The sequence below is a fragment of the Crinia signifera genome, chromosome 12, assembly GCF_055691185.1.
Source record: "Crinia signifera chromosome 12, ASM5569118v1, whole genome shotgun sequence".
Taxonomy (NCBI): domain Eukaryota; kingdom Metazoa; phylum Chordata; class Amphibia; order Anura; family Myobatrachidae; genus Crinia; species Crinia signifera.
This window is the reverse complement of record NC_139228.1, coordinates 5,586,285-5,608,274: the sequence shown is the minus strand read 5'-3', so window position 1 is coordinate 5,608,274 and position 21,990 is coordinate 5,586,285. Positions and strand designations below refer to the sequence as shown.

The 21,990-nt window shown below is 50.4% G+C and overlaps 1 protein-coding gene across 4 annotated transcripts in view; it reads left to right on the top strand.

Annotated features, from left to right (window-relative positions):
• Positions 1-21,990, top strand: part of DCST2 (DC-STAMP domain containing 2) — a 73,129-nt gene that overhangs the window by 9,960 nt on the left and 41,179 nt on the right. For 3 of the 4 annotated variants that reach the window (XM_083166694.1, XM_083166695.1, XM_083166697.1), the window contains one exon: positions 12,223-12,417. In XM_083166694.1, coding sequence (XP_083022820.1) covers positions 12,223-12,417 — 195 coding nt within the window. Of the gene's footprint in view, positions 1-3,085; positions 3,648-12,222; positions 12,418-21,990 lie in introns of those variants that run through there. The other variant, XM_083166696.1, reaches the window with a different exon arrangement.

Sequence of the window (21,990 nt, the reverse complement as noted above, 5' to 3'; positions counted from 1 at the left end):
ATCTACAAATTGGGTACTTGTGTATTATCACGGCACCCGGCTACACTACGCTGTCAGCATAGCCCAATGGCTGCCTAGCGTATTCAGCGTAGTGACTCCGTGGCAGCCCTGCGTAGTGTCCCTCAGACAGCTATTTACTGTACTGTCCCCGGGAGCTGCAGCTCTGTCCCTCGCAAGCCTAGTGAGTGCCTCAGACAGCGCTGGCGCCCGCATGATCCCCTCTCCGCTGGTGGACGCCGGCAGAGAGGGTATCATGCGGGGGCCGGCGGAGAGGCGCTCCATCTGTCTGAGACGCAGGAGCGTCTCAGTAAGTATTGCGGCAGTGTACGGCAACCCTGCCGACAGGGTTAGGGGTTCGGTAGGGCGTGCGTCTCCTGCACAAAGGGGGGCTGCATTTGCAAGTGCGTCTCATGCACAATAAAGGAGGCATTTGCCAGTGCTCCTTGTTACATACTGGCAAATGCCTCCATTTGAAACCTCCACTATCCAAGCCAGACCAAAGCGTGGCGAGCATAGCGAGCCCCACGAGGGGTCGCGTTGCGTGTCCTCCCAACCTTTTCATACCCCCACTATCCACCTCGGCTTCGTGTTAAAATGGCCAATGGTTCCCACACAATGTAGTAAGCGCTGACTGTCTACGCTAGCTGCGTAACGCTGTCTAACTACGTAAGCTCCGGCTGGCCGCGAATGGGCGGGAACACGATGCTGATACTAACAGGGACGCCTGACTGACTACGCTAACTATGTGCGCTCCGGCTATCCGCGAACGGGTGGGAACACTACACTACGCTGGCCGCGGGAACACTACGCCTATTCTGACAGGGACGCTACACTAGCTGCGTAACGGGCGCCGTGATAATACACAAGTACCACAAATTCTTACCCCTAGTCCCAGATCCTCCATTTTATTTATCAACCTCTTATGTGGCACTGTATCAAAAGCCTTAGCAAAATCTAGGAAGATCACATCTACTACATTTCCATTATCAAGGAAGAGGCTTCTGAATGTGCCATGCCGGGGGGAAAGGAAGAGGCTTCTGTATGTGCCATGCCGGGGGAAAGGAAGAGGCTTCTGAATGTGCCATGCCGGGGGGAAAGGAAGAGGCTTCTGAATGTACCATACCGGGGGGAAGGAGGAGGCTTCTGTATGTCCCCTGCTGGGGGTAGGAGGAGGCTTCTGTATGTGCCATGCCGGGGGGAAAGGAAGAGGCTTCTGTATGTGCCATGCCGGGGGGAAAGGAAGAGGCTTCTGTATGTGCCATGCCGGGGGAAAGGAAGAGGCTTCTGAATGTGCCATGCCGGGGGAAAGGAGGAGGCTTCTGTATGTCCCCTGCTGGGGGAAGGAGGAGGCTTCTGTATGTGCCATGCCGGGGGGAAAGGAAGAGGCTTCTGTATGTGCCATGCCGGGGGGAAGGAGGAGGCTTCTGTATGTGCCATGCCGGGGGGAAGGAGGAGGCTTCTGTATGTGCCATGCTGGGAGGATGGAGGAGGCTTCTGTATGTGCCATGCTGGGGGGAAGTAGGAGGCTTCTGTATGTGCCATGCCGGGGGGAAAGGAAGAGGCTTCTGTATGTGCCATGCCGGGGGGAAGGAGGAGGCTTCTGTATGTGCCATGCTGGGAGGATGGAGGAGGCTTCTGTATGTGCCATGCTGGGGGGAAGGAAGAGGCTTCTGTATGTGCCATGCCGGGGGGAAAGGAAGAGGCTTCTGAATGTGCCATGCCGGGGGGAAAGGAAGAGGCTTCTGAATGTGCCATGCCGGGGGGAAGGAGGAGGCTTCTGTATGTGCCATGCCGGGGGGAAAGGAAGAAGCTTCTGTATGTGCCATGTGGGGAGGAAAGGAAGAGGCTTCTGTATGTGCCATGCCGGGGGGAAAGGAAGAGGCTTCTGTATGTGCCATGCTGGGAGGAAAGGAAGAGGCTTCTGTATGTGCCATGCCAGGGGGAAAGGAAGAGGCTTCTGTATGTGCCATGCCGGGAGGAAAGGAAGAGGCTTCTGAATGTGCCATGCCGGGGGGGAAAGGAAGAGGCTTCGGCATGTGCCATGCCGGGGGGAAAGGAAGAGGCTTCTGAATGTGCCATGCCGGGGGGAAGGAGGAGGCTTCTGTATGTGCCATGCTGGGGGGGGGGGGGGGGGGGGGAGGGGAGAGGAGGCTTCTGTATGTGCCATGCTGGGGGAAAGGAAGAGGCTTCTCTATGTGCCATGCTGGGGGAAAGGAAGATGCTTCTGTATGTGCCCTGCTGGGGGGAAGGAGGAGGATTCTGTATGTGCCATGCTGGGGGGAAGGAGGAGGATTCTGTATGTGCCATGCTGGGGGGAAGGAGGAGGATTCTGTATGTGCCATACTGGGGGGGGGGGGGGGGGAGGATTCTGTATGTGCCATGCCGGGGGGAAGGAGGAGGCTTCTGTATGTGCCATGCTGGGATGGAGGGAAGGGGAGAGGAGGCTTCTGTATGTGCCATGCTGGGGGAAAGGAGAAGGCTTCTGTATGTGCCATGCCGGGGGGAAAGGAAGAGGCTTCTGTATGTGCCATGCTGGGAGGAAAGGAAGAGGCTTCTGTATGTGCCATGCCAGGGGGAAAGGAAGAGGCTTCTGTATGTGCCATGCCGGGAGGAAAGGAAGAGGCTTCTGAATGTGCCATGCCGGGGGGGAAAGGAAGAGGCTTCGGCATGTGCCATGCCGGGGGGAAAGGAAGAGGCTTCTGAATGTGCCATGCCGGGGGGAAGGAGGAGGCTTCTGTATGTGCCATGCTGGGGGGGGGGGGGGGGGGGGAGGGGAGAGGAGGCTTCTGTATGTGCCATGCTGGGGGAAAGGAAGAGGCTTCTCTATGTGCCATGCTGGGGGAAAGGAAGATGCTTCTGTATGTGCCCTGCTGGGGGGAAGGAGGAGGATTCTGTATGTGCCATGCTGGGGGGAAGGAGGAGGATTCTGTATGTGCCATGCTGGGGGGAAGGAGGAGGATTCTGTATGTGCCATACTGGGGGGGGGGGGGGGGGGGGGAGGATTCTGTATGTGCCATGCCGGGGGGAAGGAGGAGGCTTCTGTATGTGCCATGCTGGGATGGAGGGAAGGGGAGAGGAGGCTTCTGTATGTGCCATGCTGGGGGAAAGGAGAAGGCTTCTGTATGTGCCATGCTGGGGGAAAGGAAGAGGCTTCTGTATGTGCCGTGCTGGGGGGAAGGGGAGAGGAGGCTTTATTACATTGGGACCCAGAAAAGGTCAGGAAGGACCCCAATTTTTGTAAGTGCGGGGTCCCAGGGACACATTTTTTTTGTTGTTGAGTTTTCGTGATCATTGCCCCGGTGCCCAAATGAGCAAGAAGACAAGTACATCAGAGTTTCTAGTTTGAGAAATAGATGCCACGCAGGTCCTCAACTGGCAGCTTCATTTAACAATACCCACAAAATGGCAGTGTCAACGTCTACAGTGAAGAGGTGACTCTGGGATCCTGGTCTTCTAAGGCAGAGTGCAAAATGCCCTATCTGAGACTGGCCAATGAAAGGAAAAGGTTAATATGGGCACGAGAATACAGACATTGGACAGAGAAGATTGGAATAAAGTGTTACGGACGAATGGAGGTTTTGGGGAGATTGGATCACACAGAAGAACATTTGCGAGACACAAGGATGCTGGAAGAGTGCATGGTGGAGGTAAGGTGATGGTCTGGAGCTGCTTTGGTGCTGGTAAAGTTGGAGATTTGAACAAGGTAAATGAGATTATGAATAAGGAAGGCTATCACTCCATTTTGCGAGACCATGCCATACCCTGTGGACAGCGCTTGATTGGAGCCAATTTCCTCCTGCAACAGGACAGTGACACAAAGCACAATCACCAGATCTCACCCCCATTGACCTGTTGTGGGAGGAGCTTGACCGTATGGTATGCAAGGAATGCCGATCAAGCCAATCCAACTTGTGGGAGGAGCTTCAGGCAGCGTGGGGGGAAATTTCTTCCGATTACCTCAACAAATTACCAGCTAGAATGCCAAAGGCCGGCAGTGCTGTAATGGCTGCAAATGGAGCATTCTGTGACGAAAGCAAAGATTAAAGAAAAAAACCATGTGCACTACAGGTGGGGCAGATGTAACACGGGCAGAGAGAATTAGAGTTGGGTGGGGTTTTACTTCAAAGTGAGATCTATATTGCAGTGTAAAAATAAAGCAGCCAGTATTTACCCTGCACAGAAACAAAATAACTCAAAATAACCCAAATCTAAATATCTCTGCACATGTTACATCTGCCTCCTGCAGTGCACATGATTTTGTCCATCTAAGAAGGATTTTTGTCATTTAATAAATATAAGTCAGTTTTCAAGTAAAACACAAAATTGTCTGGGTGACCCCAAGCTTTTGAACGGTTGTTCTGGGCTTCTGTTCTCCATTGCTGGCTGACACGCGGACCATCCTGGTTACATGTGGTGTCACAGGACTGTACATTCCCCCTTACTGACTGACACGCGGACCATCCTGGTTACATGTGGTGTCACAGGACCGTACGTTCCCCCTTGCTGGCTGACACGCGGACCATCCTGGTTACATGTGGTGTCACAGGACTGTACATTCCCCCTTGCTGGCTGACACGCAGACCATCCTGGTTACATGTGGTGTCACAGGACCATGCATTCCCCCTTACTGACTGACACGCGGACCATCCTGGTTACATGTGGTGTCACAGGACCATGCATTCCCCCTTACTGACTGACACGCGGACCATCCTGGTTACATATGGTGTCACAGTACTGTACATTCCCCCTTGCTTGCTGACACACTGACCATCCTGGTTACATGTGGTGTCACAGGACCGTATGTTCCCCCTTACTGACTAACACGCGGACCGTCCTGGTTACATGTGGTGTCACAGGACCGTATGTTCCCCCTTACTGACTGACACGCGGACCGTCCTGGTTACATGTGGTGTCACAGGACCATGCATTCCCCCTTACTGACTGACACGCGGACCGTCCTGGTTACATGTAGTGTCACAGGACCGTATGTTCCCCCTTACTGACTGACACGCGGACCGTCCTGGTTACATGTGGTGTCACAGGACCGTATGTTCCCCCTTACTGACTGACACGCGGACCGTCCTGGTTACATGTGGTGTCCCAGGACCGTACGTTCCCCCTTACTGACTGACTCGCGGACAGTCCTGGTTACATGTAGTGTCACAGTACTGTACGTTCCCCCTTACTGACTGACAAGCGGACCGTCCTGGTTACATGTGGTGTCACAGGACCGTACGTTCCCCCTTACTGACTGACACGCAGACCATCCTGGTTACATGTGGTGTCACAGGACCGTACGTTCCCCCTTACTGGCTGACACACTGACCATCCTGGTTACATGTGGTGTCACAGGACTGTACGTTCCCCCTTACTGGCTGACACGCGGACCATCCTGGTTACATGTGGTGTCACAGGACCGTACGTTCCCCCTTGCTGGCTGACACGCGGACCATCCTGGTTACATGTGGTGTCACAGGACTGTACATTCCCCCTTGCTGGCTGACACGCAGACCATCCTGGTTACATGTGGTGTCACAGGACCATGCATTCCCCCTTACTGACTGACACGCGGACCATCCTGGTTACATGTGGTGTCACAGGACCATGCATTCCCCCTTACTGACTGACACGCGGACCATCCTGGTTACATATGGTGTCACAGTACTGTACATTCCCCCTTGCTTGCTGACACACTGACCATCCTGGTTACATGTGGTGTCACAGGACCGTATGTTCCCCCTTACTGACTAACACGCGGACCGTCCTGGTTACATGTGGTGTCACAGGACCGTATGTTCCCCCTTACTGACTGACACGCGGACCGTCCTGGTTACATGTGGTGTCACAGGACCATGCATTCCCCCTTACTGACTGACACGCGGACCGTCCTGGTTACATGTAGTGTCACAGGACCGTATGTTCCCCCTTACTGACTGACACGCGGACCGTCCTGGTTACATGTGGTGTCACAGGACCGTATGTTCCCCCTTACTGACTGACACGCGGACCGTCCTGGTTACATGTGGTGTCCCAGGACCGTACGTTCCCCCTTACTGACTGACTCGCGGACAGTCCTGGTTACATGTAGTGTCACAGTACTGTACGTTCCCCCTTACTGACTGACAAGCGGACCGTCCTGGTTACATGTGGTGTCACAGGACCGTACGTTCCCCCTTACTGACTGACACGCAGACCATCCTGGTTACATGTGGTGTCACAGGACCGTACGTTCCCCCTTACTGGCTGACACACTGACCATCCTGGTTACATGTGGTGTCACAGGACTGTACGTTCCCCCTTACTGGCTGACACGCGGACCATCCTGGTTACATGTAGTGTCACAGGACCGTACATTCCCCCTTACTGACTGACACGCGGACCGTCCTGGTTACATGTGGTGTCACAGGACCGTACGTTCCCCCTTGCTGGCTGACACGCGGACCATCCTGGTTACATGTGGTGTCACAGTACCGTACATTCCCCCTTGCTGGCTGACACGCGGACCATCCTGGTTACATGTGGTGTCACAGTACTGTACATTCCCCCTTACTGACTGACACGCAGACCATCCTGGTTACATGTGGTGTCACAGGACCATGCATTCCCCCTTGCTGGCTGACACGCAGACCATCCTGGTTACATGTGGTGTCACAGGACCGTACATTCCCCCTTACTGACTGACACGCAGACCATCCTGGTTACATGTGGTGTCACAGGACCGTACGTTCCCCCTTACTGACTGACACGCGGACCGTCCTTGTTACATGTGGTGTCACAGGACCGTACGTTCCCCCTTACTGACTGACACGCGGACCATCCTGGTTACATGTGGTGTCACAGGACCGTACGTTCCCCCTTACTGACTGACACGCGGACCATCCTGGTTACATGTGGTGTCACAGGACTGTACATTCCCCCTTACTGACTGACACGCAGACCATCCTGGTTACATGTGGTGTCACAGAACTGTACGTTCCCCCTTGCTTGCTGACACACTGACCATCCTGGTTACATGTGGTGTCACAGGACCGTACATTCCCCCTTACTGACTGACACGCAGACCATCCTGGTTACATGTGGTGTCACAGGACCGTACATTCCCCCTTGCTGTCTGACACGCGGACCGTCCTGGTTACATGTGGTGTCACAGGACTGTACATTCCCCCTTACTGACTGACACGCGGACCGTCCTGGTTACATGTGGTGTCACAGCACCGTACATTCCCCCTTGCTGGCTGACACGCGGACCATCCTGGTTACATGTGGTGTCACAGGACCGTACGTTCCCCCTTACTGACTGACACCCGGACCATCCTGGTTACATGTGGTGTTACAGGACCGTACGTTCCCCCTTACTGACTGACACACGGACCGTCCTGGTTACATGTGGTGTCACAGTACCGTACATTCCCCCTTGCTGGCTGACACGCGGACCGTCCTGGTTACATGTAGTGTCACAGTACTGTACATTCCCCCTTGCTTGCTGACACACTGACCATCCTAGTTACATGTGGTGTCACAGGACTGTACATTCCCCCTTGCTGGCTGACACGCGGACCATCCTGGTTACATGTGGTGTCACAGGACCGTACATTCCCCCTTGCTTGCTGACACACTGACCATCCTGGTTACATGTGGTGTCACAGGACCGTACGTTCCCCCTTACTGACTGACACGCGGACCGTCCTGGTTACATGTAGTGTCACAGTACTGTACGTTCCCCCTTACTGACTGACACGCGGATCGTCCTGGTTACATGTAGCGTCACAGTACTGTACATTCCCCCTTGCTTGCTGACACACTGACCATCCTAGTTACATGTAGTGTCACAGGACTGTACATTCCCCCTTACTGACTGACACGTGGACCATCCTGGTTACATGTGGTGTCACAGGACCGTACATTCCCCCTTGCTTGCTGACACACTGACCATCCTGGTTACATGTGGTGTCACAGGACCGTACGTTCCCCCTTACTGACTGACACGCGGACCGTCCTGGTTACATGTAGTGTCACAGTACTGTACGTTCCCCCTTACTGACTGACACGCGGACCGTCCTGGTTACATGTAGCGTCACAGTACTGTACATTCCCCCTTGCTTGCTGACACACTGACCATCCTAGTTACATGTAGTGTCACAGGACTGTACATTCCCCCTTACTGACTGACACGTGGACCATCCTGGTTACATGTAGTGTCACAGGACCGTACGTTCCCCCTTACTGACTGACACGCGGACCGTCCTGGTTACATGTGGTGTCACAGGACTGTACGATCCCCCTTACTGACTGACACGCGGACCATCCTGGTTACATGTGGTGTCACAGGACCGTACGTTCCCCCTTAATGACTGACACACGGACCGTCCTGGTTACATGTGGTGTCACAGGACTGTACATTCCCCCTTACTGGCTGACACGCGGACCATCCTGGTTACATGTAGTGTCACAGGACCGTACGTTCCCCCTTACTGACTGACACGCGGACCATCCTGGTTACATGTGGTGTCACAGGACTGTACGTTCCCCCTTACTGACTGACACGCGGACCATCCTGGTTACATGTGGTGTCACAGGACCATACTTTCCCCTTACTGACTGACACGCGGACCATCCTGGTTACATGTGGTGTCACAGTACTGTACATTCCCCCTTACTGACTAACACGCGAACCGTCCTGGTTACATGTGGTGTCACAGGACCGTACGTTCCCCCTTACTGACTGACACGCGGACCATCCTGGTTACATGTGGTGTCACAGGACTGTACGTTCCCCCTTACTGACTGACACGCGGACCGTCCTGGTTACATGTAGTGTCACAGGACTGTACGTTCCCCCTTACTGACTGACACGCGGACCATCCTGGTTACATGTGGTGTCACAGGACTGTACGTTCCCCCTTACTGACTGACACACGGACCATCCTGGTTACATGTGGTGTCACAGGACTGTACATTCCCCCTTACTGACTGACACACGGACCGTCCTGGTTACATGTGGTGTCACAGTACTGTACGTTCCCCCTTACTGACTGACACACTGACCATCCTGGTTACATGTGGTGTCACAGGACCGTATGTTCCCCCTTACTGACTGACACGCGGACCGTCCTGGTTACATGTGGTGTCACAGTACCGTACATTCCCCCTTGCTGGCTGACACGCGGACCATCCTGGTTACATGTGGTGTCACAGTACTGTACATTCCCCCTTGCTGGCTGACACACGGACCATCCTGGTTACATGTGGTGTCACAGGACCGTACATTCCCCCTTACTGACTGACACGCAGACCATCCTGGTTACATGTGGTGTCACAGGACTGTACATTCCCCCTTGCTGGCTGACATGCGGACCATCCTGGTTACATGTGGTGTCACAGGACCGTACATTCCCCCTTGCTGTCTGACACACGGACCATCCTTGTTACATGTGGTGTCACAGTACCGTACATTCCCCCTTGCTGGCTGACACGCGGACCATCCTGGTTAGATGTGGTGTCACAGGACCATGCATTCCCCCTTACTGACTGACACGCAGACCATCCTGGTTACATGTGGTGTCACAGGACCATGCATTCCCCCTTGCTGGCTGACACGCGGACCATCCTGGTTACATGTGGTGTCACAGGACTGTACATTCCCCCTTACTGACTGACACCCGGACCATCCTGGTTACATGTGGTGTCACAGGACCGTACGTTCCCCCTTACTGGCTGACACGTGGACCATCCTAGTTACATGTGGTGTCACAGTACTGTACATTCCCCCTTACTGACTGACACGCGGACCATCCGGGTTACATGTGGTGTCACAGGACTGTACATTCCCCCTTGCTGTCTGACACGCTGACCGTCCTGGTTGCATGTGGTGTCACAGGACTGTACGTTCCCCCTTACTGGCTGACACGCAGACCATCCTGGTTACATGTGGTGTCACAGGACTGTACGTTCCCCCTTACTGGCTGACACGCAGACCATCCTGGTTACATGTGGTGTCACAGGACTGTACATTCCCCCTTGCTGGCTGACACGCGGACCATCCTGGTTACATGTGGTGTCACAGGACCGTACGTTCCCCCTTGCTGGCTGACACACTGACCATCCTGGTTACATGTGGTGTCACAGGACTGTACGTTCCCCCTTACTGACTGACACGCGGACCGTCCTGGTTACATGTGGTGTCACAGGACTGTACGTTCCCCCTTACTGGCTGACATGCGGACCATCCTGGTTACATGTGGTGTCACAGGACCGTACGTTCCCCCTTGCTGGCTGGCACACTGACCATCCTGGTTACATGTGGTGTCACAGGACTGTACGTTCCCCCTTACTGACTGACACGCGGACCGTCCTGGTTACATGTGGTGTCACAGGACTGTACGTTCCCCCTTACTGGCTGACACGCAGACCATCCTGGTTACATGTGGTGTCACAGGACTGTACGTTCCCCCTTACTGGCTGACACGCGGACCATCCTGGTTACATGTGGTGTCACAGAACTGTACATTCCCCCTTACTGGCTGACACACGGACCGTCCTGGTTACATGTGGTGTCACAGGACTGTACGTTCCCCCTTACTGACTGACACACGGACCATCCTGGTTACATGTGGTGTCACAGGACTGTACATTCCCCCTTACTGGCTGACACGCGGACCTTCCTGGTTAGATGTGGTGTCACAGTACTGTACATTCCCCCTTACTGGCTGACACACGGACCGTCCTGGTTACATGTGGTGTCACAGGACTGTACGTTCCCCCTTACTGACTGACACACGGACCATCCTGGTTACATGTGGTGTCACAGGACCGTACGTTCCCCCTTACTGACTGACACGCGGACCGTCCTGGTTACATGTGGTGTCACAGGACTGTACGTTCCCCCTTACTGACTGACACACGGACCATCCTGGTTACATGTGGTGTCACAGGACTGTACATTCCCCCTTACTGGCTGACACGCGGACCTTCCTGGTTACATGTGGTGTCACAGGACTGTACGTTCCCCCTTACTGACTGACACACGGACCATCCTGGTTACATGTGGTGTCACAGGACCGTACGTTCCCCCTTACTGACTGACACGCGGACCGTCCTGGTTACATGTGGTGTCACAGGACTGTACGTTCCCCCTTACTGACTGACACACGGACCATCCTGGTTACATGTGGTGTCACAGGACTGTACATTCCCCCTTACTGGCTGACACGCGGACCTTCCTGGTTAGATGTGGTGTCACAGTACTGTACATTCCCTCTTGCTGGCTGACACACTGACCATCCTGGTTACATGTGGTGTCACAGGACTGTACATTCCCCCTTACTGGCTGACACGCGGACCTTCCTGGTTACATGTGGTGTCACAGGACTGTACATTCCCCCTTACTGGCTGGCACGCTGACCATCCTGGTTACATGTGGTGTCACAGGACCGTACGTTCCCCCTTGCTGGCTGACACGCGGACCGTCCTGGTTACATGTGGTGTCACAGTACTGTACGTTCCCCCTTACTGGCTGACACGCGGACCGTCCTGGTTACATGTGGTGTCACAGTACTGTACATTCCCCCTTACTGACTGACACCCGGACCATCCTGGTTACATGTGGTGTCACAGGACCGTACGTTCCCCCTTGCTGGCTGACACTCGGACCGTCCTGGTTACATGTGGTGTCACAGTACTGTACGTTCCCCCTTGCTGACTGACACGCGGACCATCCTGGTTAGATGTGGTGTCACAGGACTGTACATTCCCCCTTGCTGGCTGACACACTGACCATCCTGGTTACATGTGGTGTCACAGAACTGTACATTCCCCCTTACTGGCTGACACGCGGACCGTCCTGGTTACATGTGGTGTCACAGTACTGTACATTCCCCCTTGCTGGCTGACACACTGACCGTCCTGGTTAGATGTGGTGTCACAGGACTGTACGTTCCCCCTTGCTGGCTGACACACTGACCATCCTGGTTACATGTGGTGTCACAGTACTGTACATTCCCCCTTGCTGGCTGACACACGGACCATCCTGGTTACATGTGGTGTCACAGGACCGTGCACTTGGTTATTTGCAGCAGTACAGTGATGGGTGGAGAGGATTTAATATTAGGGGGCTCTTTGTATGGACATTTATGATTCTTGCATGTAGGGCATATGCAAACCTCCAACCTAGTGCCGTCTTCACATTAGTCATTATAGTATCTTCTGCTTCTGTATCCCTTACAGATAGGCTGCTGCGCAATGTCTGGGTATTTCTCAGCAACATGGGGGAGATCTGTAATGAAGAGCTGGAGGCCCCATATATAAAATGCATTGGGATCTTCAACAGAGGAAAAGAACAATGCTTCAAAGTACTGTCCGTGCTGGGATTCCTGTGCTACATTGTGGACGCCTTCCGGCCCCTGTGTGGCCTTGCCAAATGTAAGTCTAATAGTCAGTTGCCCACACCTGTCACACATACCTGCACACCTGTCACACCCACCTCCACACCTGTCACACCCACCTGCACACCTGTCACACCCACCTCCACACCTGTCATACCCACCGGCATACCTATTATAACCGCCTGCACACCTGCCACACCCGCCTGCACACCTATCATACCCGCAAGCACACCTATCATACCCACTTGCACAGCTATCATACCCACCTGCCCACCTATCATACCCAAATGGGAGAGAAAAGAGTACTCTTTTTTGGGGGGCAATCTTGGAATATGATACAAATAAAACTTAACTTTTATTAGTAGTGTTTAAAAAGGGAAATTGGACGATGTAGCCTGTAACCCAAAATCTAAGACCAGTCTCACAGTGAGCTTTTGAAAAAATGTGCTATGCGCTGGGGATTTTGGTTTTAGATATCTACTACCAGTTTTATGACAAGCTTAAGGTAGTGAGCTAGGCGGCTGGAAGGTTGGTTCCACCGTGGAACCAATTGGTACAGTATGTGATGTGTGCCTAGTGAGCCCTAAGGCTCTATTTTAACTAGGACTTGCTAGAGGCAAATTTTGGAAAATTATTTCTTATTTGACATGGTGTCATAAAGGGTTGAATTCCCTTGTTGTGTGAAGACTGCTAGATTGTATTTTTACTCCACTTAGTGCGTGCTAACTGCTCCAAGTCTCTGTTCAAATACAATCAAAAGAAGGAGTACATATCAGATTTACGGTCCTGACACAGCAAAGCAAGTTTTCCCGCTGTTGTTGACCAATCAATCACTCTGTATTTGTTGTAATCAAATGGCAATTTTTTCTTTTTACACAGTTGAAAATCTTTAACGTCACCAGGATATCACATTTATGATCCTTTGTGCCTAAAGTACCCTGGCACGATGAAGCAAGTATAAACCTCTGAGCGTCTGATGCTCCCGCCATACTTTTACCCTTAAAGAGACTAAGAAACCCAACCCCTTAAACATCCCCCTCCCCTTCCCTTTCCACCTGCTCCCCTTTTTCCTGAAATAACCAAACAGAGTCATTTATTTATGGCGAATTAAAGGTCACATTTATTAATCAGATTACAAATATAATCTTACTCGCTTAGGAGGCAAAGAAAGCACTGCGGTCCACCAGCCCTCGAACATAACTGACTCAAGCCGACCGTGGGGGGCCCCATGGACCCCTTCTCGCAACTGAAACTGGTAAACGACCTGGGTCCCCAACTTGCCGCCCCCCCCCAACGCCAGGCCTCTGGAGATCTGCACCCCCTTTATTGGGTGCCTCCGCTTCCTGGCACCACACTTTGGCTGGCCCGCAGGTAATTCCGCCAATGCAAGGTTCTCAGAACCGTAGCCCGCCACCTCACTGTGACCTTCCCTCACCCTTATGACTCAAACCTTCAACCTGCTTCGAATGCTGCGGTGGCTGCGCTAATTATAAACAAGTGCGTACCATACTCCTTTTCCTGCCAACCGTTAGCCTTCACACATCGCTTAAGCAGGATTTTAAATTGGTATAACGTGAGTGGGGACTCATCCGCGTGCACCAAAAAAGCCTTCCTTCCCGCAATGCCACCCATTTTCCTTTGCCTTGCTGGTCTGTCTTAGACCTGTGTGTGTTACCGTATAGGGGCCTCTTCTAGGCCAAAGATCACACGTAGATTGGGGGTCACACACTTATTAATCCAAACTTGTCAGTTCCTTCCACTTCCCTCAGAGATAAAAAAAATATAGAGGGGGAGAACTCATTGCGTAAAAAGTAAAATTGAATCAATAACACATACATAAACAAACGTCACTCTTAAAATAAAGCCTGGTACCGTTGAGACCGGGGTAGACCTCCTCACATAGTATCCACAAAGTAGTCCCAATGTCAGGTCCAGATAAGGATCCCAGGTACCTCCAAACTACCAACGCGTTTTGACTTTAAAAGTCTTCCACAGGGTGTATGGAGGTAGCCTGCTGGTGTCCATATTTATACTGTCCTTAGGTCAGCCCCCTAATTTCCTGTTCCTGTATGGGTGTGACCTAAATGTTCTATTTATACAGGTATAATACTTAATTCTTAATTATATCCTCATGCTTCCCAGAATCCAAATACATCCAATAATTTAAATCTGCAACAATATTCACATATAAAACAACAAAGACTTATAAATCCGTAAAGATTCCAAAAACCGGAAGTCATCATGTGTTCCATGCCTTTGGAATGCATGATACATCCGCCCACTTCAATAATATCTCCTCCTGTGCCCTGCTGCGGGGTTAGTATATTTCCCATTAACAGCCCGAGGCAGGGAGGGGGACATCGCCGTCATTGCCCTGTTACAAGCGATGTGTGCGCTGCACATACTTTTATGCATGGGCCGCCGTATCCCCCTGGACCGGAGATCACCCATGGAGTGGTATGAAATGAGCCATTTTTTAAAATCGGTCTACGACCACCCAAATAGTATTGTGGCTGTCTGATGGTGGGAGGTCGGTGATGAAGTCCATGGATATATGGGTCCAAAGACCCTGAGGAATGGAGAGTGGCATCAATGGACCTACCGGAGCTGAATGGGAGGCAATATACTCTTTGATATCTTTTTTCAAAGAAGGCCACCAGTACCTTCTGGAAAGGAATTCATAGGTCTTCTGGATCCCCGGATGGCCGGAGAATTTGGAGTCATGGGCCCATCGTAATATCGTAATATCCCTTTCCTCAAACCTGGTTTGACAAAGGTTTTACCTGGAGGAATTGAGGCTTGCAGAGTTGTTGTAGCAAAAGCGAGAGGATTAATAATAGGACTTCCTTCGTAGGATTTAGATTCCTCCTCTGTCTCCCATGATCTGGACAGGGCATCCGCTTTGCGGTTCTTTGCTCCTGGGCAGAAAGACAATTTGAAATTGAACCTGTAGAAGAACAAGGCTCATCTGGCATGTCGAGGATTGAGGCACTGGGCGTTCTTTAAATATAGCAAATTTTTATGATCAGTGATGACGTTTATGACGTGGACTGCCCCCTCGAGTAGATAACGCCACTCTTCTAGAGCCATCTTGATCGCTAATAGCTCCTGATCCCCGATGGCATAATTTTGTTCAGCTGGGGAAAACCTTTTAGAAAAGAACCCACGTGGATGCGGGTGTCCGTCAGGGCTCGTCTGGGAGAGAACTGCCCCCACGCCAATAGTGGAGGCGTCAACTTCCAAAGTGAAGGGTAGATTGACGTCAGGTTGGGCTAAGACTGGCGCTGAGATGAATTTCTTCTTGAGAAGATAAAAGGCTTAGAGGGCCGCTGGAGGCCAATTGGAGGGTTTGGCACCCTTGCAAGTGAGAACAGTTATGGGCGCTACTATAGCAGAGAATCCCTTGATGAATTTTCTATAGTAGTTAGCGAATCCGAGGAATCTCTGGACCCCTCGGAGAGTGTGTGGAAGAGGCCATGTCTGGTTTGCTTCGACTTTGGCTGGATCCATCTCCAGACCGGAGCCTGAAACAATATACCCCAGAAAGGGTATAGATGTGACTTCAAAGATGCACTTTTCCAATTTACAGAAGAGAAGATTTTCCCTGAGACGATAGAGTACTTCTTTGATGATCTCTCGATGTTTCTGTAGACTATTGGCATAGATCAGGATATCATCGAGGTATACCACGACATGTTGATAAAGAAGATCACGGAAGAGTTTGTTCATGTACGACTGGAACACTGCTGGCGCATTACTTAGGCCGAACGGCATGACAAGATATTCGTAATGTCCATCTCTGGTATTAAAAAGCGGTCTTCCACTCATCTCCTTTACGAATACGAATGAGGTTGTAAGCGCCCCAAAGGTCTAATTTGGAAATGATGGTCGCACCTTTGATTCTGTCAAACAGTTCTGTGATGAGAGGCAGCGGGTAACTATTTTTGACAGTGATCTCATTCAGTCCTCGATAATCGATGCAGGGCCGTAACCCCCCATCTTTCTTCTTAACCAAAAAGAAGCCGGCTCCAGCAGGAGAAGAAGAGGGGCGAATGAATCCCTTGGCTAAGTTTTCTTGTATGTATTCAGACATGGCCTGTGTTTCAGATAGAGACAATTGATAGGTACGTCCCCGAGGAGGGTTTTTCCCTGGAATCAAATCAATCAAACAATCCCAAGGACGATGGGGATAGTTTTTCTGTAGCTTTTTTACAGAAGACATCGGAGAATTCTTCATATTGAGGGGGTAGCCCCTCAAGGACTTGAGAGGAGAGCTGACGTGTCGGTGCCACTGACTTGAGGCATGACTTGGTGCAAGTTGCACCCCAGGCTTGGATCTGGGACGTTACCCAATCGTTTCTGGGATTATGGGCACGTAACCAGGGGAGACCCAATACGATTGGGTAGGAGGATTTAGGAATAACGAAGAACTGAATTTTTTTCAGAATGCAAAAGTCCAATCTGTAGGGTCAGTGGCTGAGTCTGAAGAGTAACCGTCTCTCCTAGAATACGGCTACCATCCACAGCGGTGAGGTAGACAGGGTGATGAAGAGGTACAGTGGGAAGGTGCCAATGCTTGACAACATCAGTAGTGATGAAGCTTTCTGCCGCCCCTGAATCTAGGAGAGCCGGCAGTTGTCTGAACTGATGTTTGACTTGCAGAGACACCTGGAGGATACAGTCTTTATTGTTTGGAGAGGTGACTACAACCCCTAACCTGCCCTCTCTCTTACAGGTATGGAAGTCGAGTTACACACACGCCATTTTAGGATAGTATGGCCGCCATTTTGGTTCGCAGAGTTGCGCAAATAAAGTTTACATACCCGAGTATGTGTGACAAAGTGGACCAGAAGAGTAGCCATACTATCACACATAAATTCATAATAACATACTGACACTAAATAAAATATAGTTAAAGGTTTAGAACGCCACACATAGCTTAGTTAGCCCTGCATACATCTGTCTGTATCGTGTTTAGTACCGTTCCGTTCAGTTTATTATGCGAAGTATTCCGGTCATTGCGAATATTCCGCAATATACACTGCCTGATAGTTATGGACATAATCCATATTCCAGAGACAGTTTCTGTTGAAAGTAGGTAACTAGATGAAACCAGTTCTTATCCCTGCTGACGCCGAAACCATCAAACAAAGGACTCTTAAAGTTCACTCCCCTGCACCTATTCAGACCAGGTGCAGCGTCTAACCCCCCAATCACAGCTGAACTGACATACGACCTCCGACCAATGAAAACGGCCTTTGACCTCCCCTTTCTGACCCTATAAGATAGGCGACCCAGAGCAGCCAGGGTCTCTTCGGCACATCCACCTTCCCATGACTTTTCTACCGGACTATAGTTCAGCCCTGAACGATAGTGAGCTCTGACCGGACTGCACTTCGCATATATGATGAGACGGGTAACGGTTGCATTAACGGTATTTATACTTATTGTATAGTTGGCTGGTTGTGTCTTGTATCTGTATTCTTTCTCCTTAGCAGAGCCTGTTTAGTATTCATTGTTAGCATATTGTATCACTTGTTAAACCTGTATCTTCTATTCCTGTAACCCCCTGTTGTCCATTAGGGACTTAAATACAACCTTTTTATGGAGTTCTTATCTCCTTACTTCTATACTGTGGTTTGTGTCTGTTATTCGCATTTTGCGATAAAGGTATATTACGGACACTGTCCATAAAGGTATATTCGCAGATTAGAGACAAATTACTGCGAAGGAATCTCTTATTAAGGTATTGGTTCTTGGTGTACAATATACAATACAAGGTACGCTACGCTGCGCTACGTTTTGTTCGCACGTAGTTAGGTATAAAGGGTACGCAGGTTGCGGACTTATTACGTAACCTGCGCTTTTCACTTATTGTCTCTCTGGTCATATTTAATCGCCATTAACAATTGGGGGCGCGTCCGTCCGCTCCACATTCCAGAACTCAGTACCAGGCGTGCGAACCGACCTATACCAGCAAAAGGGTGGAAGTATTATCCATTGCTGGATAGGCCGGGTCCGCGGCGGTGCGGGGTTCGGGAAGTGCTAGCGTTGAACCCGGAGCACAATAAGTGAAAGCCACGTGTTTAAAGCATATATTAAGTGTTTAGTAAACTGTACTTCTGCCTGCCACAAGTAGTTTAACGGGGTATAGTGTCTTGGGCTGCTTGTTTATTATAGTATATGTACCACGTGCGATAAGGTTCGCACACGTGGAGTTTGTGTTTATTATAGTACATAGAGGATCCCCTCTGTGCAAAACTATAACTGTTTATTGTTAGTTACTGCAAAACCAGAGACTCCGCCACGTGGCGACAAGCCCTGGGCCTTTTGTAGTAACGTAAAGCGTCTATTGTATATTACGCAAGGTGCGCGCGCACGTGCCCATATCGGGAAATTTTCGCATCTTTGTACGTGATTTACGGATTAAGTGCGGGATTTATTTCGCATCTTGATACGTAACTTTCGGACGGAGTTAAGGGATTTATTCCACATTTAGGCGCAATTACTGCGTATAGCGAAACCCGAGTGCAACCTTGCAAATATACTATAGAACACGTGGGTGGCCGATTCATCGGCGGCCTGTGAACAGCGCATGTACACACGTGGCTGTTCATTGGTACTGCACATGCAGCACACATAGGAACTCAAAGGTGAACAGTATTGAACCACTAGCTTTATTTAAACAGTATAGCAATATACTGTGGATAAGGTGGTGATTAAATAAAGAGAAAATAAGTTTTTTTTTTCTTTTTGTTCATTTTTCTCATAAGCAAGCAACTCAAGCATTATTTTAATAGATTCCTATAGTTTATTATAAGGGATTTATACCTGCATAAGTATCTAGTGACAAGCTACCAGCCTGGGAAGATTTTCTGTACAGAAATATTTAAAAAATAAGCATAAGACCAAGGTGTAACTAGCGCCCAGTGTGAAAAATAACTGAGGCGAACGGGTGTGTGACGACACGACTCAAGCGCAGTGTAGCCAGTGTAGGACAGTACAGTTAGGTCCGGGTTCACGTGACGACGTGCCCATAGGAACTGCCCCTTCCGTGGAACTACCTATTTTGATCCACTGGGAGGGTACAAGAGGCTAAATCGGAACCCAGTGATCCGATTAGCTACTTTAGAAATACCAGTTTTTGGGGGTACAGGAAAAACAAGTTTTGCTGTGCCCTGGAAAAACTGCCGCACCTTGCAAGTTGGCTAGCAGTTCGCTACTAGTTGAAAGACTTGGTGATTGAGTACATTACCTCGCATAGTGGGCTTCACGCTTGATTGCGGAATAGTGCCATTTTGTGGAGAAGGAGTGATTTGGGAGTGACTCACTGATAAACGGCCCTCCGGTTTCTGCTAGCTGTGAACGTTTATTCCTGTAATTATGGGTAATAACGGTTCACACAGGGATACCGAGTCAGTTAGGGAGGAATCTAGTCGACCCAAAGTGTCGGCGGCTTTCATTATGTGCAGGAAGCACGGTGAACTCGCAGTTGTTTACCAAAATAAATGGAGAAAAATGACACAAGGCAGCAAGTTAGAATTTCCCAGTGTTGGTAGCTTCGATCCAGAAATCTTATCGGCAGTAAAAGATGAAATATGCCTACTCTCCAGTCGTAAGGAGAGAGTGAAGCATATAGATATTCTTAAATTGTGGCAGAAGGAAGGACAGGAACAATGGGGAACCAGAGATCTGGCAATACTGGACACAATCAGCCACAAAAAAAATGCAACCGTTGCCAAAATAGAATCAGCTCCCCCACCCCCATATGTGCCGAAGGGGTTAATGACTTATAAGAAAGACATAAGTAAGAACGTATCAGTTGCTAACTTGTACCCTGTTTTATCCCCTTATAAGGAAACCCGAGAGGAAAACGAGCAGCTGTTGGCACTGGCCGTCTCCCATGCAATTAATATGATTAAGGGAAAAGCTCAACCCGCTGTTGAGGCTCTAGCACAGGAAGAGGAGACGGCTGATGCCAACAGCATAGTCTTGGACCCAGGTAAGAAGGCACTACACAGCACGGACACAGACGACTCCCAAGCAGGTCCCAGTAATGCGGATGTGGTACAAACATATCCTATGCGCACACTGGAAGTTCCCTATGGTAAGGCAGACAGAGAGGGTGTGATACCTACCAGAAAGATGACCATGCTAAACCCATGGACACGGTTAGAGCTGCGGTCCATCATTTCAGATTTCCCTGATCCTAGGAAAGATCTGACATTATGTCAGAAATTTGTAAGGGATCTGGGAAACTCTGATGAGCCCACCAACAAGGATTGGAGAATCATGTTGAGGGCCTGTCTCCCCACTCACATCGATATCCCGAAATTCATTCAGGATAGTGGATTGAAGGTGGACAAGGAGATAAATGATGAGATCAACCAGGAAAATATACGCCTAATCAACTTGCAGTTGGGAGTGTATTTTCCCGCAGCAGTGGAATATAGCAAGATATTCACTATCAAACAAAAAGATAGTGAATCAGCTAGCGAATATTTCAACCGGGGTTTGATGACGGTATCAAAACACACTGGTGTCGCCGATCTTAAGGGTAACCCACACCTGAGGGAGATGGTTGTCTCTGTGTTAGTGGAGGGGCTGAGAGAGAAATTGAAGAACAGGGTCCAAACATCGTTCCCAAATTGGCGAGGAATGACAGTAGATGCCCTACGGGAATCTGCCGTAGTCCATGACAAAAACATATCAAAGCACAGGGAACTGCAAACTGACAAACTGATGATGGTTAGCATCCAAGCCCTTACTAATGCCCCAAACAAAACTGCATACCAACGAAACACCAGGGACACAGGTAGAAAACCAATTATCTGTTACAACTGCAATGGGGAAGGTCACTACTCAGCTCATTGTAGGTTAGGAAACCCCAGGAATTATCAGACACATAAGCGAGAATGGGAATCTCACAAAGGTGAGACACGGAGATACCCAGCCCCTAGACAATGAGAGGAGACAGACAGGTCACGCAACATGCCTCCTCCCCATCTGATGGCTGACACTGCTAAGGGCAACCCAGGTCAGACAATAGGAAACAGGTCATACCTGTATCCTACAGCCAGTTAGATTAACTCAACACCTTAGAGAGGAACCTCAGGTGAAGGTTGATATAGCTGGAGTAAGGCAAACCTTTTTGGTTGATACAGGGGCGGCCAGATCTGTTCTCAACACTCCTCTTCATTTGGGTTTCACTAACCAATCAGTAGCAGCAATTGGGGTAACAGGAAAAATACAACATTACCCACTGACGAAACCAGCGGAGGTTACAATCGGGCCTCTGCATACCAAACACTCTTTCCTGTTGGCTGCAGCGGCCCCGACTAACCTCCTGGGTAGAGATTTACTATGTAAAATGGGATGTGTCATCTATTGCACCCCTGAAGGGGTATTTCTGGACACTCCTAGAAATCTTACACAAGAAGTGCAAGATATGCTGGACAGTCCTCAGAGGCTAATGTTGTATTCCACTGTCATAGAGTCAAATCCATCTAAGGTAGCTAAAAACTACAGCACAAATACCGAGTTCCCTTTGAACTAAAGATGGGAAGGACACAGGATCAATGGCAACCATAGCTTCAATAGAAACCCTGTT